Source organism: Colias philodice, chromosome 21 (assembly GCF_061535455.1).
Source record: "Colias philodice isolate Cphi_HAF_F1 chromosome 21, ilColPhil1 Martin Lab GWU primary, whole genome shotgun sequence".
In the NCBI taxonomy this organism is placed as follows: Eukaryota; Metazoa; Arthropoda; class Insecta; order Lepidoptera; family Pieridae; genus Colias; species Colias philodice.
Window position 1 is genome coordinate 2850880 of NC_143106.1, and position 16606 is coordinate 2867485.

At 31.9% G+C, this 16606-nt stretch overlaps 2 protein-coding genes across 2 annotated transcripts in view; both read right to left on the bottom strand.

Annotated features, from left to right (window-relative positions):
• LOC149478735 (fructose-bisphosphate aldolase-like) overlaps positions 1-16606 on the bottom strand; it is a 144227-nt gene that overhangs the window by 37202 nt on the left and 90419 nt on the right. The window lies entirely within an intron of this gene.
• Positions 1951-15767, bottom strand: LOC149478739 (fructose-bisphosphate aldolase-like). Its single transcript, XM_089708388.1, has 8 exons — positions 15656-15767; positions 14103-14194; positions 11539-11713; positions 9385-9588; positions 8446-8561; positions 7578-7677; positions 7211-7410; positions 1951-2073 (listed from the first exon to the last, which is right to left on the bottom strand). The coding sequence occupies exons 1-8, from the start codon at positions 15765-15767 to the stop codon at positions 1978-1980; spliced, it is 1095 nt and encodes a 364-aa protein (XP_089564514.1). The 3' UTR covers positions 1951-1977.

Here is a 16606-nt window from a genome sequence, read left to right on the forward strand (position 1 = left end):
AATGTGTTCATCATGTGCTCATCATGTTTTTTTGTTAACATTTTACTTATAATTGTTAAATAAATAAATATATTATATTATACTATCTGCTCTTCGCGGTTTCACCCCCGTGGCTCCACTCCTGTTGATCGTAGTGTGTGATGTGATGATAATATTATATAACCCTATAGCCTTCCTCGATAAATGAGCTATCTAACACTGAAAGAATTTTTCAAATCGGACCAGTAGGTAATTCCCGAGATTAGCGCGTTCAAACAAACAAACAAACAAACTCTTCAGCTTTATAATATTAGTATAGATATCAATGCAACTATGAAATGCAAAAGTCTGTATGTGTATTTGTTTAAAAAAACGCTTTTACGGCTATTACACCTACACTAGGTACACCGATTATGATGTAATTTGGATTGAAAATAGTAAACATAAAGAATGACCTAACAACCTCACAGCATGCATAATGCATTGGTATTTTATATTTTATGTTTTGTCTGCAAAAAGTGATAATTTTAAGTACCGAAGTATCGTAATTTGGTTAAATTTATTAAAAATCTAATAGGTACTTATATAAAATTCCCGTGTCACAATGTTAGTGACCATACTCGTCCAAAACGGACGGACCGATTCTCATGAAATTTTCTGTGCATATTGGGTAGTTCTGGAAAACGGCCAACATCTATTTTTCATAACCCTAAGTGATAAGAGTAAGGCAGAAAAACGTTTGCCGGGACAGCTAGTCATTACATAAAATTGATTTCAACCATGTTAAACTATCCATAGATAAAGCGATTTCCCATCTAATTAACATAATTAAACCACATTGTGTACTTTGTACTTTATTACTACGTACATACAAGGTTTTTTCATACCCAGTGTCAATGACATTTCCGCGGTTCTGTATTCCTGGTACTTGGTAGCACGTTCGTATGACTAAAGGCGTCCGGGATTTCCCAATGCATACAAAAATAGATTATTTATTCATTAATTGAATAAGTAAACTTAATTTGACCCTGTAAAACAGAACACTAATAAGAGGTACTAGTTATTCCCCGCGGTTTCATCCATGGACAAAATTTCAATGATTCAATAATAATAATAGCATATGTTTGTTGCCTTCAATTACGATATTCGTTTAAAATTTCATTCAAATCAGTGATATTTAATAATCGTAACAGACAGACAGATAAACATACGCATGATTATAATTTAATGCCATGTTTCCTGATCTGTGATCATGTGATGTTCATCGGCTAAAGACCCAAATTTAATCTATGGGTCAAGAGATCAACTCGCTACCAGCAGACATTATTAACTTAATACATATTATAATAATCTATCTTTTGATTAATTACCTATTAAATTTTTAAATAATTTTATTATTTAAAAATTGGTTGTAACTTGTAAAGCATGCAAAATGTAAGTTTTCATAGTATAATTTGAAGCTATGACCTGCGTTTTCAGAAAAATGCATAAATGTATGATGCTACATAGGCTTCCTGAATAAACAGACTATCCGTATCCAATACAAAATTATTTTTCATGAATTTGCATTTCCGTGTAAGAGGCAATGTAATACCTACTTAATTATCTAATGCCTTGGTCATGTTTATCTACACTTGTTTGTTTGTTTGGTTGAACACTCTGATAGTTCCTGAGATAAGAGTGTTAAAACAAGCAAACTATATAAATTTATTGCATTGATTGGAAAGTTCGTTGTACTCCCTAGTTTAGGTATATTATTTTATTTATTTATTTATGACACTTTATTGTACCAGTAATAAAAAAATAATTTAACAAGAAAACATGAATATGGTAAGTGCACAATAGGCGGCCTTATTGCTTAAAGCAATATCTTCCAGGCAACCATTATGTTGATTGAGGCTGAATTGATAGTTCTAGACGTGATAAATAATGATTAAAGTTAAAATTTCAATAACAATAAAAGTCAAAAACATTATAAAATAGATACATTTATTACTCTCAATATTTATAATTGGACTTGAAGTTACTCTTATTTCCCGCTACGCTTTGAACTGCTCCCGATTCATATTTTCCCATTGACGCCAATCCATTTGCCTGAAAAATAAATGAATAAATGTTATACGTAGGTGACTCTACTAATCATTTTATCTTCTCTTTTTAATCATTAACAATTCCAATATGGTAAGAGATTCCAAGAGTAGATTTATAGCAAGGTTTTAAATTTTGTAGTTTGGTAGGTACAACGTCTGTGTGATTTTGAGCTTTTTCGTCTCAATTTAGACTCGTATAAAAGAAGCTACCTATAAAAGAAACGTGTAATAATTTAAGTACCTAGGTATTATATAAATAAAATAAAAAAATTGGTTGTCTGTAAAGTCGGTTTACTGACGATAGTTGAACGTGACAACGTCCGATTGTGCTTCTTTGTCGCTCGTTCCGCGCTCTCGCTTGCACTTCAAGCCTTACATGGAACGCCTCAGAGCGAGGTAACGCCGCATGAGTCATGTTTTTTCGTGCGTGCAGCCGGCTCTATCGAATTATAAGACGTTGTCACGTCAAAAATAATTGTTTGTCTCCTACATACAATTTCAATAATAATAGCGACATCATGCCAGTAAGAATCTTGGTAATCTGGTTCAAATGAATACGTAGAAATATCGCTCATTTGCGACAAGAACGTGTTAACGAGCATATGTATCGTTATGGAATAATGATACAGTAGAATCCGTCGCATCGCGCTCTACTTGCTGCTAAAACGCGATATTTCTAGCTCCAAAAATGACCGAGTTATGAGGGAAAAGGTCGGCGACTATCGGTTTAGCGAAATCTCTTTTTGCTCTTGAATTTAATGCAAGAACGGTTTAAGTCAGTTGTCGCTGCTCCCTTGAGAAGGAAACTGCTGCCCGATTGCGGTAAAAACGTAACAGCTTATTGTATCACGGTTTTGCTGAAAGGTAAGTACAGCTTTTTGTTTTTTTACTGATTTATATTTGCAGCTATAACGGGACATTTGTATGTGGGTCATTATTGTAGTAAAAATAGTATTCGCATGCTACGGTTTACATAGGATTGTCCCGTTGTTGCTGAAATAAACAATGTTTTTTGTTGGTTAATTTAAGATGTTCCGTTACAGTTGATAATAAAAGTACAAAATGTTTGGTATTTATGTTGGTTATCTCAAGTTAACATATTCTTGATAAAAAATAATACATTTTTACAACGAATACGCTACAATGTTGCATTATAAATGATAAAAATTTTGTCTGATTACTTAATTTATTTTTCAGATGGTATCACGGTCTAGGAAGCTTGTAAATCTTGTACGAGAAAATATTCATTATTTTATTTTACATTCACTTAAGTTAGAAAAACGAAAAGATCATACCGATTCTCGAAATACAAATGAATTAAACAATCAATTTATTTTATAGCATAAACGAGTAAAAAATACCACTGAATAAAGAAATATGAAAAAAAAATATTACAAATCAGTTAAAAAATGCAAGACAGTCCTACGAATCGAAAGCATCACAAAAAAAACTGTGCCGCCCCGTCAACTAAAAGAGAATCCTGCAAGGAAACCTGCATTTTCAAGTGTCAATTTTTTTTTCCGAAGAACAACACCTTGAAATACTGAAAGATTACTGGAATTTAGGAGAGATCAACAAGCTGTCTCGAGACAAGAACCTGTGATTTGTTTTGCTAATATGTTTATTTGATTTATGTATGACCGGGACCCGCAATAAAGATTAGTTTCCTAACATTACTGAGATAAGCAAAATATAAAACAAAGTCGTTTTCCCCGGCCGAATGCGTTTTGCAATTTTGATGCAGTTTTTGTTAACAGATAAAGTGATTCAAGAGGAAGGTTTATATATGTATATTGTATAATAGCATCCATAAATAGGGGAATGAACTGTTATTTTTGACGTTTCTAATGTGATGTTGTAAATAATTACATTATTTTCCGCCTGCATTGCAAACGCATTCTGAACCCTACGAGATTTATCCAAATAATTTACCTACTAAGTATTTAACACATGAAAAAGTCTTCAGAAAAATCGATGGTATCAGGATTGCACCCGTGCGAATTCGGGGCGGGTCGTAATATTATAATTGCCAACGTTTGTGAGTAAAAGTAAAACAAAAAATATTAATGTCTGGTTATAATTGTATATTTTTTTTTTAATGTGTATATTACTTGTATTTCAGAGAAAGTTACACAATAATTTCGCAAAAATATCTTTCATTTTGTAAAACAAAGTACAAAAATAAAAAGATTTCTACTACAGTAACACGTTTTAATTAAAATTTCCAATACATTTAGATTACTGATTATCAATAAAACGTAACAATACGACATAACTTGTAAAGTTTTAGATTTTTATTCAATTTTTTTTTTCAAGAAAAATGATAGGGTAGACTGGGTACGATTGAAACAAAGGACGGTTGAAACAACACGAATATCTCGCAAACCGTTGGTGGGGGGGTTAGGGGTCCAAGGGGAAAAAGAAGCGTACAACTGTTCTAAACACGAACCACAATGTTGCGTCGATCTCCGCGCGCTTCAGCTGATTTTATAAGACCCTATTGTGTTTTTATGACCAAAAGTAAGTATTTTTGCTTGGAGATTTTTCCAATTATTAGTGTTTCTATTTAAGTGACATTATTAAGTGTGCGTTTTTGTTTGAAGTGAATCTTGTGGAATATGACATTGTGACTAGTTTTTGTGTACCATTGTTGTTACAATTACTATAACTGTATTTTACCTAAAGTAGGAGTTGGGGACGGTTGAAACATTTTTTTTGGGTACGGTTGAAACATTGTTTTAATTATTTTTTGTTTTTTTAGATGCCGATAGTACGTGTAAGAGAGATGTCGGGAAGAGAAATAGACTTATCGAAGTACAAAGATGCATATGAGGAGGTGAAAACCGGAGAATCATTGCGAAAAGTGGCAGAGAAGCACAATTATTCGCTTCTAAGGTAAATTCGAATGCGAGATGACTCTGGCGAGCAAGAAAATAAAAAAATGGGATATAATAGAGGATATAACAATATAAGGTATAATAATAGAGGGCGAAAAATCAGGAAGTCTACTATTTCCACTGACACACCAGATAAGGAAGAGATAAAAAAGAGCAAGAATTAATATTAAAACGAACAAGAGCTAAGCAAGTGAAGAAACGATTGGATAGAGGAAAAAGGAAGATATTTGATGGAGGAAAATGTAAAAGAAACACCATAAAAGCAAAAAATAAAAATGTACAAGAGGAGATATCATCACAAGATGAGGAGTAGGTTCTTCTGTCTTGTTTTTATGTCACCATATTTAGAGAGCAGACCTTATTGTAAAAGAGTTACTTAATTATTGTTTGATTTAAAATAAACAATCAATAAAACATATTTTAATACTATATTTTGTATTATTTGCATATTTTTCAACTGATCCCAATCACTGTTTCAACCGCCCCTGGTATGGGGACGGTTGAAACAAATCGGATTCATTTTTTTAATTTGATCTACTATTTAAAATAATACACCTGGAACTAAAACCACAGTGCCTATTATTAGACAGATACATGCTCTTTTATTTAACATATATTTTTCATCGCTCGGGTTATAAAAAGCAAAGTTATGGTCGTTATAAGTGAAATTGTTTCAACCGTACCCAGTCTACCCTACATATCTGTTTGTAACGCAATACTGCACACTTTTAACAAGAAAAACGCAACAAGAAGGGCCCTTTCTGAAATAAATAATCATAATAAATTTAATAACCGACTTATTGTTCTGAATACAATTTGATTCAAAAAAACGAGAACGTTTTAATATGTTGTATTGAGCTGAATAGTCTAAGCATAATAATTAAAAAGTTACAGGAATTTTAAACTTTCAAATGCGTTTTCCCAACAATTGAGATTTTGACTTTGTCACGTTATAGAAGCAAATGAGCGATATATTATAATAGATTGACTTCAATATTGTTCTAGCATAATTATGCAATATGCATATCTGAATAATCTACTCCGAGAATCAGTAATAACATAGTATTGATTGACTCCAGCTTATTATGCAAGTTTGACTGAAACTAATTTCCTAAGTGGGTCAAGCCCCGTGGGATATACCTATATTTCTCGTGTGTTATAAATAAGATTAGTTTTATATTTTGCTATGTATGAGTAATAAAATAACTTTTTGTATTATAACATATTATATAGACTAAAGAGGTAATATTGTAAAGTAGGTGCCTATTTCAGGGAGCTGTTTCTTACTAACAACTACTTTATTACAATACGAATATTACATAGCTTTCGTCAAAATAATGTTAAATAATATCATCGTATATGTTTCTTCGATAAAGAAAATACCGTAGATAAATCCCACTTTTATTTCAATTTGAATTAGCAATATACTGTTGTAAAATTTTATAAAAAAACGTCCTTGCTGTGTATTTCTATAAAAATTGATACGAAATAACGATCATATAATAATAATTGGCCCCTTTTTGAACTAGTGTGATTCATTATTTTTATAAGGGTACAAAGGGTTATTCCCGAAATTGTATGACAGTCATTGAAATTCTTCGATATACTCGCAAGTAAAAAAATAGAAGTTATTCCCCTACATGATGAGACATCGACCAATCATATTTATTCAGTTAATAGTTATAATTTAAAATATTTATTAAAATGTAATGTTGTTGACATAAATAAAGCCGTGATGTATGCAAGATGATTAATACCTTATTAATACGCTATAAAACATGGTCTCAGGTAAAATTATATATTTTCTTATTGATTCTCCAAGACCATTTAAAAAATAATAAGATTTCCACATTATTTCCAATATTAAAATGGCATGGATAATAATCAACTGTTTCGTTAAATCAATGGTTTAAAAGTACTAACTATCCGTTGCCCATAACAACAGCACTCCTCTTACATACGTAATTATTAGTCTATACATCTATTGATCTATACAAATATTATAAAGAGGAAAGGTTTGATTTTTTGTTTGTTTGTTTGTTTGTATGAATTGAATAGGCTCCGAAACTACTTGGCAGATTTGAAAAATTCTTTCACTGTTGGAAAGCTACATCATTTCTGAGTGACATAGGCTAGGTTTTATCCCGGAAATTCCACGGGAACGGGAACTATGCGGGTTTTTTTTGAAAACGCGGGCGAAGCCGCAGGCGGAAAGCTAGTATTACATACGTAATTATTACTTACCTTGGTTCTCTTAATGAGTTCTTCTTGTGCCTTCTTTACATTACTATCTTTACCCGCCCAAGTCTTCCAAACGGAAGCTTGTAGGGCTCTTCCATAGCTGAAAGTTAGTACCCAGGGCTTCTTTAAAGGCACCTGGTTGATAGCATTTAAATTCAGGGTTGCTTCTTCTTCAGACTGACCTCCAGATAGGAAGGTAATGCCTAAAATTATGTACAATTTTAAATATACAATAGCTCTCCCCGTCAATATTTTCAAATGTAGAGACTTAGTGTAGAGTCATGTGAAATATACTTAAGAATAAAGTAAGAATGAAGTTTGCTTTGAAATTAATTCCTCAATTTGATAAGCTCTTTAGAAATATACAAACCTGGTACTGCAGCAGGGATTGTCCTCAAAAAGGCTGTCACGGTTGCCAACGCTATTTCCTGAGGGCTGTTCCTTATCTTGCAATTTTGTCCTGGAGTTACCTAAAGCAATTTTTATATTAGTAATTTTAGCTGTCAGGATGTTGTTATAAAAGAACGGTTCAGTCGTTGATGGAAAATATTTTGAATTACAATAGTAGATTTAACTTTGTATGTAAACACCTGTGAGTGAATTGATTGAATCAAATCAATTTCAATATAAAAATAGTTATTATCAGTGAAACTAATGGGTTCTGAATTCAGAAAGGACTGAACATACATAACTTTATTAATAGGACTCGGTATATTGTGTCAAAGGAGTTTACTCTAAACTATGAGAACTATACGATACATAAAGTATAGGTAAAATAATTGCTTATTAGCAAGCAGCGCCTTGTGTTTCAAATGATTTTAACAAAAGAGCAATTTCGTGTTCTCGGAGCCTGAACGAGAGGAACTTAATTAGATCCCACTCTTATTATGCAAATAGTTTTAATTAATATGGAAAACGTGTTGCTCGAATATTCCTTCATATACCTAGCTAAAATAGTCGTGGTTGTAATTCTGTAAGCTGCGTATAACTAGGTGACGGGTTAGGCTTCTCGTGATTTTCGCAATAAACACATAGTAATTCCAGAGTTGAATATTCTTAAAATATAATTATGTACATATTAATTAATCACATAGGGATTAATTAATTATATTGAAACGAATGCATCTATGCCTACACTTGTTTTGGTTTTAATCCACAAATTTTACGTGGTAAAAATGTTAATAAATATGTAAGTAAGTACCAATTTCTTTAGGTCTGGTTATTTGTAAAATATTTACCATATTAGGCTTTAGAAGTGATCCCTCGAGGAAAACGTGATGGTCACTTAGCGCTTTGTACACCGCTGCTAGTACAATTTCAGTCACTTTTTGGGCTCTTACAATGTCATGATCGCCTGGTATTAAAATAAGGTGATATTAGGAAAATAGGAACTTGTTATAATCGCATGCTTTAAAGATAGTTTCACGACTTTTGTATTTCTGAGTAGCCTATCTGTCAGTTATGTCAGGAATCTCAATTCTCAACGTTCACAATTACCTAAATTTTATAAGAAATCAATTTATTTCAATTGCAATGGAAGTAAACAGCATTCAACAGCAGTACCTTGCGTAAAGAAGGAATAATATAAAATGCCCGAGGAAAATAAATTTGCGGGCTTTCTTTTAATTACCTACGTTCCATAAGAAAAAGAAAATGTTGTGTGGTTTTATGAAACCACGGTAAAAGTGAAACTGTTCGAACGGTTCCGAACACTGCTTTGTGTAGCGCATGTCGCGTGACGGTCGGCTGCCGAGTAGGTATACCTACTCGGCAGCCGCGATACACGCGACATGCGCTACACAGACCAAAAAGTTTGAGACGATGTAATAAAAGTTTCACTTTAATATATAAAATGCACTTTTATTCCTTTTTTATCCTAGTTACCATTCAAGGCGGCCACTTATTTGAAATAATTTAGTATGGGACCGCTTTAGTTAACGTATTTGGCCATTTCTTGTTTCACTGTGTTGTTTCATATAGGTAGAGCACCATCAAATTCAAGCAATTTAATTTCAGTTATATCCCACAAAAATATTTAATTAGTATGTATTTGCATTAAGTATTTCTTGTCCCATCGCAGTATTTTTCATATTTATGTAATCTCAATCATGGTTCATTTTATTTACGTAAATGTAAAATATTATTATAATTGCTGGAATTTAATTCTTAGTTCTTACCGTCCAACAGTACATCCGGTTCAACTATAGGCACCAGTCCTTCACTTTGACATATAGAAGCATATCTAGCTAGCACACGTGCTGTATCTTCAATAGCAAGGACTGATGGAGTCCTATCACTAATGCGTAGAGGACACCGCCATTTCGCAAACCTGCACCCTTGCTTTTTGTACTCGGCGCACCGCTTTGCTAGGTCGTCGAGACCTGTTAGAGCGTGGTGTAAAGCTTTATGCATTTTATGTTACCCTGGTATCCATAAAAAAGAGCGTGTGAGCCGAGCACACGTGCCAGAAGTGAAACTTCTTTGGCAAGATTCAAAGATATCATAATCGTGACGTGACGGTATTGCTATGATGCGTTGCGCTTTAAGTGTATAGTTTGAAAATTTATTAAATAGTGTGTTTCCTATAGAAATAAATATTCAGACCTCATGTATCTTTCAGGAACTTTTTTGTTTGTCATCTTATAAATTGTATCCCGTATAAAAAAATCTAATTGTGTCGACTTAGAAGCAGTTTGTAATATACAACATAATGAGATAATGTTGGATAAATTAACTCTGTTTTTATTCCAGAGAAGCACTCTTTACACATTTTCAAGAGAAAGAAACAAAGGAGAATATTTAATTCAGTATAATAATCTATTTCTCTTTGTACGTATAGACTGGGGTAGAAGCCTTTGAAAATAATAAAAAGATAAAAAAAATCGCAGTCGGATGAAACCCATTAGAAAAGGAGGGGAATATGATAAAAATGTAAGGAAAAATAAATTACGGTCAATCCGAGTTCGGGAAGCGGGAGGGGGGAGCTTTTAAGAGAAAAAAATGGTTTCTCTCGATTTCCGACAAAACTACAAGTCCTATAGAAAAAAGTTCAATGGCAAAGTTGTAGGTAATTAAAAGTTCTACAACTTTTGTATTCACAATTTTTTCACATAACCTAATAATTTAGGTGAAAAATTCAAAAAACCAAGTTTTTGGTCTTTTATTTCTATCTACTTCAAAATTTATTTTTTTTCTACGAAATTTGGTGGAAACTTACTTTATTATGTCCCAAATACACTGTAATTTATTTGATTGAAAATATTTATTTTTTCGCCTTATTTTGAATTAATACCAAAAAAACAACCTAATTTTCAATCGAAAAGTCACCCGTCAAAATATCAGCTTTTTTCAAAAACTTGAGGTGCCTTTTATTCATTGAAATCTCTACTTTCATATGGTGTAAAAAAAATAAACACCACTATAGTAAATGTTCTCAGGAAATGCATACAAACAGTGTGATAATGAGCTTTTACTAAATCAGGCACACTTCCTGAACTCTATATCTTCTCTTGTATCGGCTTTTCGGTAATATTTCAAAAGAAAAATAATTATCTGTTCTAAGTTTAATATTTTACAGCATATTCAAAAGCAAAATTATGTCGATAAAAACATTTCAGGTAGTTCGAGAAGTGTGCCTGATTTAGTAAAAGCTAATTTTCAGACTGTTTGTATGCATTTCCTGAGAACATTTACTATGGTGGTGTTTATTTTTTTTACACCATATGAAAGTAGAGATTTCAATGAATAAAAGGCACCCCAAGTTTTTGAAAAAAGCTGATATTTTGACGGGTGACTTTTCGATTGAAAATTAGGTTGTTTTTTTGGTATTAATTCAAAATAAGGCGAAAAAATAAATATTTTCAATCAAATAAATTACAGTGTATTTGGGACATAATAAAGTAAGTTTCCACCAAATTTCGTAGAAAAAAAAATAAATTTTGAAGTAGATAGAAATAAAAGACCAAAAACTTGGTTTTTTGAATTTTTCACCTAAATTATTAGGTTATGTGAAAAAATTGTGAATACAAAAGTTGTAGAACTTTTAATTACCTACAACTTTGCCATTGAACTTTTTTCTATAGGACTTGTAGTTTTGTCGGAAATCGAGAGAAACCATTTTTTTCTCTTAAAAGCTCCCCCCTCCCGCTTCCCGAACTCGGATTGACCGTAATTTATTTTTCCTTACATTTTTATCATATTCCCCTCCTTTTCTAATGGGTTTCATCCGACTGCGATTTTTTTTTGTTTCAAAAATTATCTACTCTACTCTAGTAATAAAAATAGTTGTAATATAATGTAGTTTTTTTATATTTGTGATTTTAGCAATTTACCTTGCGTGGTTACTTCGTCTTCAGTAAAAGGCAGAGGTACAACATCCTTATCCACCTTTACTCCTGGTATAATATTTTTCTTTTGCAATATGCTAATGAAACTGCTTCCATCATCTGCCTTTTGATACACAGTTTCATCAAAAAGAATAACTGCAGATACATTCTCGGATAAAACCTGAAATAAATAATTGAAATATTTATTTCATTTCAAATACAAAAAAAGAAATTAATTTTTTTACCTTTGGCCGTATAAAAATTAATTACACGTTGTTATATTTGTAATTCTCGATACGTAAGTAATTTACGAATAAATAGAGGAATGATCAATTTAATTGTTATTATTTAATATTACAGCTGAAATTTCAATTCTCTTTATATCTCAAGTAAACTATGTATGAGTTGTTTAGGATCGATAGCAGATTCCCAAAATATAGACAGTTGTATTTTGTGCAATTCTTTAAGCCTAAAATAAAGCCAAATTTCAATTCTAACTGTCGAGTCTATAATGTAACAATTTATACTTAAGTACAGTAGAGAGGTGTAATACTTAATTATTTATATCAAAAATCCATCAGAGTGCTATATCAAGGTACTGATTGATAAATAATTCCACGTAAGAGGTGATAAAAAAGCTATTACCTACCATCCAAAGTGTGGGGATAAAACTTTAATCACTCGACGCCCATTCGCACATCTTGGGAGATTTACACGATTTACCGAGATAGGTATAAGATTATATTTATAGCCTAGATAAAGGTAACATATTGTGTTACTTGAAACAAATGTGACAAATAAGAAATGGCACCCAGAGGGATTCGTGAACGCGTGAACAAAGGTATCACATATTTTACCATCATAACTTTGATGCAATAAGATATGAAATTTTGCCAGGCCGTTCATTTGTACATATTTCTAGGTCGCTAATATATTATACAGGGTGTCCCACTGTTGGTATACTAAGCTCAAAGGAGGTTATAGTATTGCATACGCTGAGTACGTAAAAAATACTTATAAAATTCCAGACGCATTTTTTGAAGTAAAACTTCTTTAGGCGCGACTAGGGAGTAACTCAGATTTTTTTTCTGACGGAAGTAACGCTGTGTAGTTTCCGCCATTTAAAAATAATAATAATTCTGATTGGTTGTAAGTATATGTCATATACTACACGCTTCTTGACCATTGAGGTACTATTACTATAGAGAGGTCCCAACGAACAAAATCTGTGTAACAAACGCGGCGGCGCCAACTGGCTTGTGAGTAGACACTTTGTAGATATTCTGCCTTGAAGTAAAACTTCTTTAGGCGCGACTAGGGAGTAACTCAGATTTTTTTTCTGACGGAAGTAACGCTGTGTAGTTTCCGCCATTTAAAAATAATAATTCTGATTGGTTGTAAGTATATGTCATATACTACACGCTTCTTGACCATTGAGGTACTATTACTATAGAGAGGTCCCAACGAACAAAATCTGTGTAACAAACGCGGCGGCGCCAACTGGCTTGTGAGTAGACACTTTGTAGATATTCTGCCTTTTATTACTTATGTAACAAATAAATATTGTTTATCGTATTAAAAAATTTGAATAAAATTATCAATTAAAAGCAATCAATGTAACAAAAAAAAAATGGCTTGAGACGATTGACTCTAACTCGTGTTAGAAATAGTTTAGTAGAGATGCCCTCTCTAGTACGTAGTACATGGTAACTCAATGTTCTTGACTTATACGCCAGCTAGTGGCAAATATCATAATTAATTAGGATTATTTATTTTCAAATTTTCAAACGGATCAATTGTGAATAGCAAAGTGAATGAAAAATTCAACAGTTTTAAAAACATTATTTTAAATTACAAAATTTTTTGAAAATCTCTAAATATACTTGTTTATTTATTACTTTTAAAATAAGTAAATTAAAAATAAATTTTCTGACAATTGCGACATTTTATAATATTCAATAACAAGGTTATATTGACATGTGCGTTTTACTTCAATCGCGCGTAAAGGTTACACGCACACACTTTTTTTTTTTCAAATAGATGAATTCTTAAAACTCTATGTGTACACCCCTAACAAGCAACCCGCCTAACTTTGCCACCAGCAAGTGAGCTATCGTTTAAGATTATGTTTTCATAGATAAAATGTTCACATTAGAGAAGCGGTATATGCCGGCTGCGCGAAGCTAGAGAAGAAAACATGGATTTTCAGGAAAAATTTAGCAAAAAATTTTTGACGTAATTTTTTTGTTTAAGTATTTTTTACGTGATCAGTGTATGCAAAACTACAAGTCCCTTCGCGCTTAGTATACCAATAGTGGGACACCCTGTAAATGGTTTTACAGATTTTATTGAAAGAAGTCTCAGGTGCAGTCAAATAAATATATAAGTTAAAATGCAGTCACGTCGGTTGTGTTTTAAATTAAATAAATATTATTTTAATGATTAATACATTATTATTTAATAATATGTAGGTACGAAAGGGGTCTTTTTAAAGATGAATGATGCTGGTTCCTAATAATATTTTGTTGAAACATCAATTTCTTTCTTAAAATTACAATTTGTTTACTTACATCATCTGCAGTGAAGAGTAATTGTCTGTACTTCCTTCTGTTATTTTCGGTGTTCTCCAAACCGACTGCGGCAAGAAGTTTGCCAATTCCCTCTGGAATAAAAGATCTTTTATTTACGTAGGCTTTTGTTAGCGAAAATAGAACTTCGCGTCTATGCAAGATTGCAAGTCCTGAAGAATGACTGGTATTTTCGTAGATTTCTATTCTTAAATTTTTATTACGTTGTTTTTTCATTTCTGAATGAAGTAATGAATATTATGCTCTATTTCTTCAAGTTTAATTTAAAATTAATAAAAAAAAACATTAAAGAATTTAGAAATTCCTTATGATTTTTGCTGCTTCTTTGTTTTATAAGTTGGTTATAAATTGTAACTGAGTAGGTAACCCAAGACTTCTCTAGATATTTTTAAAATTATTTTAACAAACATAACTAGCTTCATAAGTCATAAGTTACATAGGTATTAAGATACATTTGTTTAGGATTCCCTTTTAATCTACCTACCGGGGCAAGTCACTTATCATAAACACATAATAATGTCCTCTATAATGTCCATCTGATAATACAGTAAGTAAATAAGTAAATGAATACATAAGGCTGTCTCATAAATTTATATACAGTGCATTTACGCTCGGCTAGAGATCGTAAACAGTCAGGTGTTGTAATTACATGACTCATTAAAGTTGAGATTAACGGGTTCTGCTGTGGAACACATTTCCAAAATTATATGCGCAAAATAATTTTGTATTTTTTTTTGTGAAAAGACATATTTGTTAGTTTTGTAAGTGCCATCATACAAGCTATAGTACGTGTAAAAATGATAGTCAGGTATTGATTTACATAACGTAATAGGTCCCAAATTATTAAATGTTTCGAAATACATAGTAAGCAATTTTAGTAACCCAATTCGAAGAGTTAGTTAATTACTTAACTCTAGTCAGAAAATGTATAATATGTGACATACTGAAAACGTTTTTCTTATTGAAAAGAAGGTACATTGTCCTTATTAAATAGGGATCCAACTTCATTCACAATAAGTGACTAAATTAGGAATTCCATTAGCTGTTACGCACATCGGTTATATTGTGACGTCACATAACTAGGATAAATAATAACATTTCCTTCTATATCGATTCATAAAATGACCTATATAGAACCCTTTGTTATGTAAGACTAGTTTCTCGGAAACTAGGTACGTAAATATGATATTGATTCGTTCTACTGAAATAATTTCGCGTAAACAATATGATTATGTTTATTTAGTCTTTAAAAACATATCATTGTCAAAATATTTATTTGTCTATAATCGCCATTTAATTTTTTAGCGTAGTTAGGTCAATTTTTGAGTGATATTTTATTTGATGAAATATTGTATCTTCACAATTATTATTATAATTAGCTCATTCTGAATCTACATACCTACATATCATACTAAATTAATCCCTTTTATTTTAAGAACTTGAAACAATGTGACAATTAATAACAGCCACAATATAACAACCTTATAATAGAAATAATATTATTTACACAATCGCAATAGAAATATTTTAATTACCATTGGTTTCATCTACAGCCAAAATTCCTTTTCCAGGAGCAACAATGGCTTCGGCAGTCCTCTTCAACTCCTTTTGTAACTCCTCAGAGGGATATGAAAAGTAGGTCGTCATTCTGTTGACAAACAATGCACACCTTAAATTATAATAATTGTCATGTTTAGTTTAACAATACATACAATCAGTACCTAATAAAAGTTTACCATTGGTAGAGTTTTTTCAGAAAACAAAGTGCGCACGCGCGAGCGGCCTCCCGCATCGTTCATTGGGCGCGGGTTTTTGAATTTTTTGATATCAAAAAAATTGGTTGTTTGTAAAGTAGGTTTACGATCGAGATGTTTACGTGATAACATAATGCAGTGGCAGCGCTCGAGATGAAACGGGAGATCGGTCCGTCTCTCTCTCGTTATACCTGCGATCGCGCTCGTGAGGTTTTGGTGTGACACAAGTTTATGAACATGTCACCCGACTAAAACGATTTTAAAAACGTTATCACGTTAAAAATTAAAAAAATTCAAAATTATTTATTTCTTTCCTTTACATAAACAAATTTGTGATTGGAACACTCCTAGTAAGCAAATAAAATGCTTGTGTCAGGACTCAGGAGGTTCCGCTCTTCCTTAACACTATTACAGAAACAGAAATAAAACAATATGAATGAATACAATGCAAAAACATAAAAGAAAAGAAAGAATTTAATAAAAAAAATATCGGTATCGGTTGTGTTATTATCGGCGATACCGATATATCGGCTTGCCGATAATATCGGCCGATATATCGGTATCGGTATCGGTATCGTTACATTCCTACTTTCTATGATAAGGAACTAATAATTCTATTGAACACTAACAAAACCTCAAACAAATAAGTATATTGAATCAATCAAATGAATAAATAATATATGTATTATAATTATTTTTTTATTATTCTTATGTGAAACAGCTGAATTTATT

What these genes read in the sequence shown, in the direction of transcription:
- LOC149478739 (XM_089708388.1), bottom strand. Translation starts at nt 15,767, where the DNA reads ATGACGACCTACTTTTCATATCCCTCTGAGGAGTTACAAAAGGAGTTG. An exon ending in GGCTGTAGATGAAACCAATG is followed by an intron (nt 14,195 to 15,655) that starts GTAATTAAAATA and finishes CTTTTATTCCAG; the next exon opens with AGGGAATTGGCAAACTTCTT. An exon ending in CACTTCTAAAGCCTAATATG is followed by an intron (nt 7,678 to 8,445) that starts GTAAATATTTTA and finishes AAATTGCTTTAG; the next exon opens with GTAACTCCAGGACAAAATTG.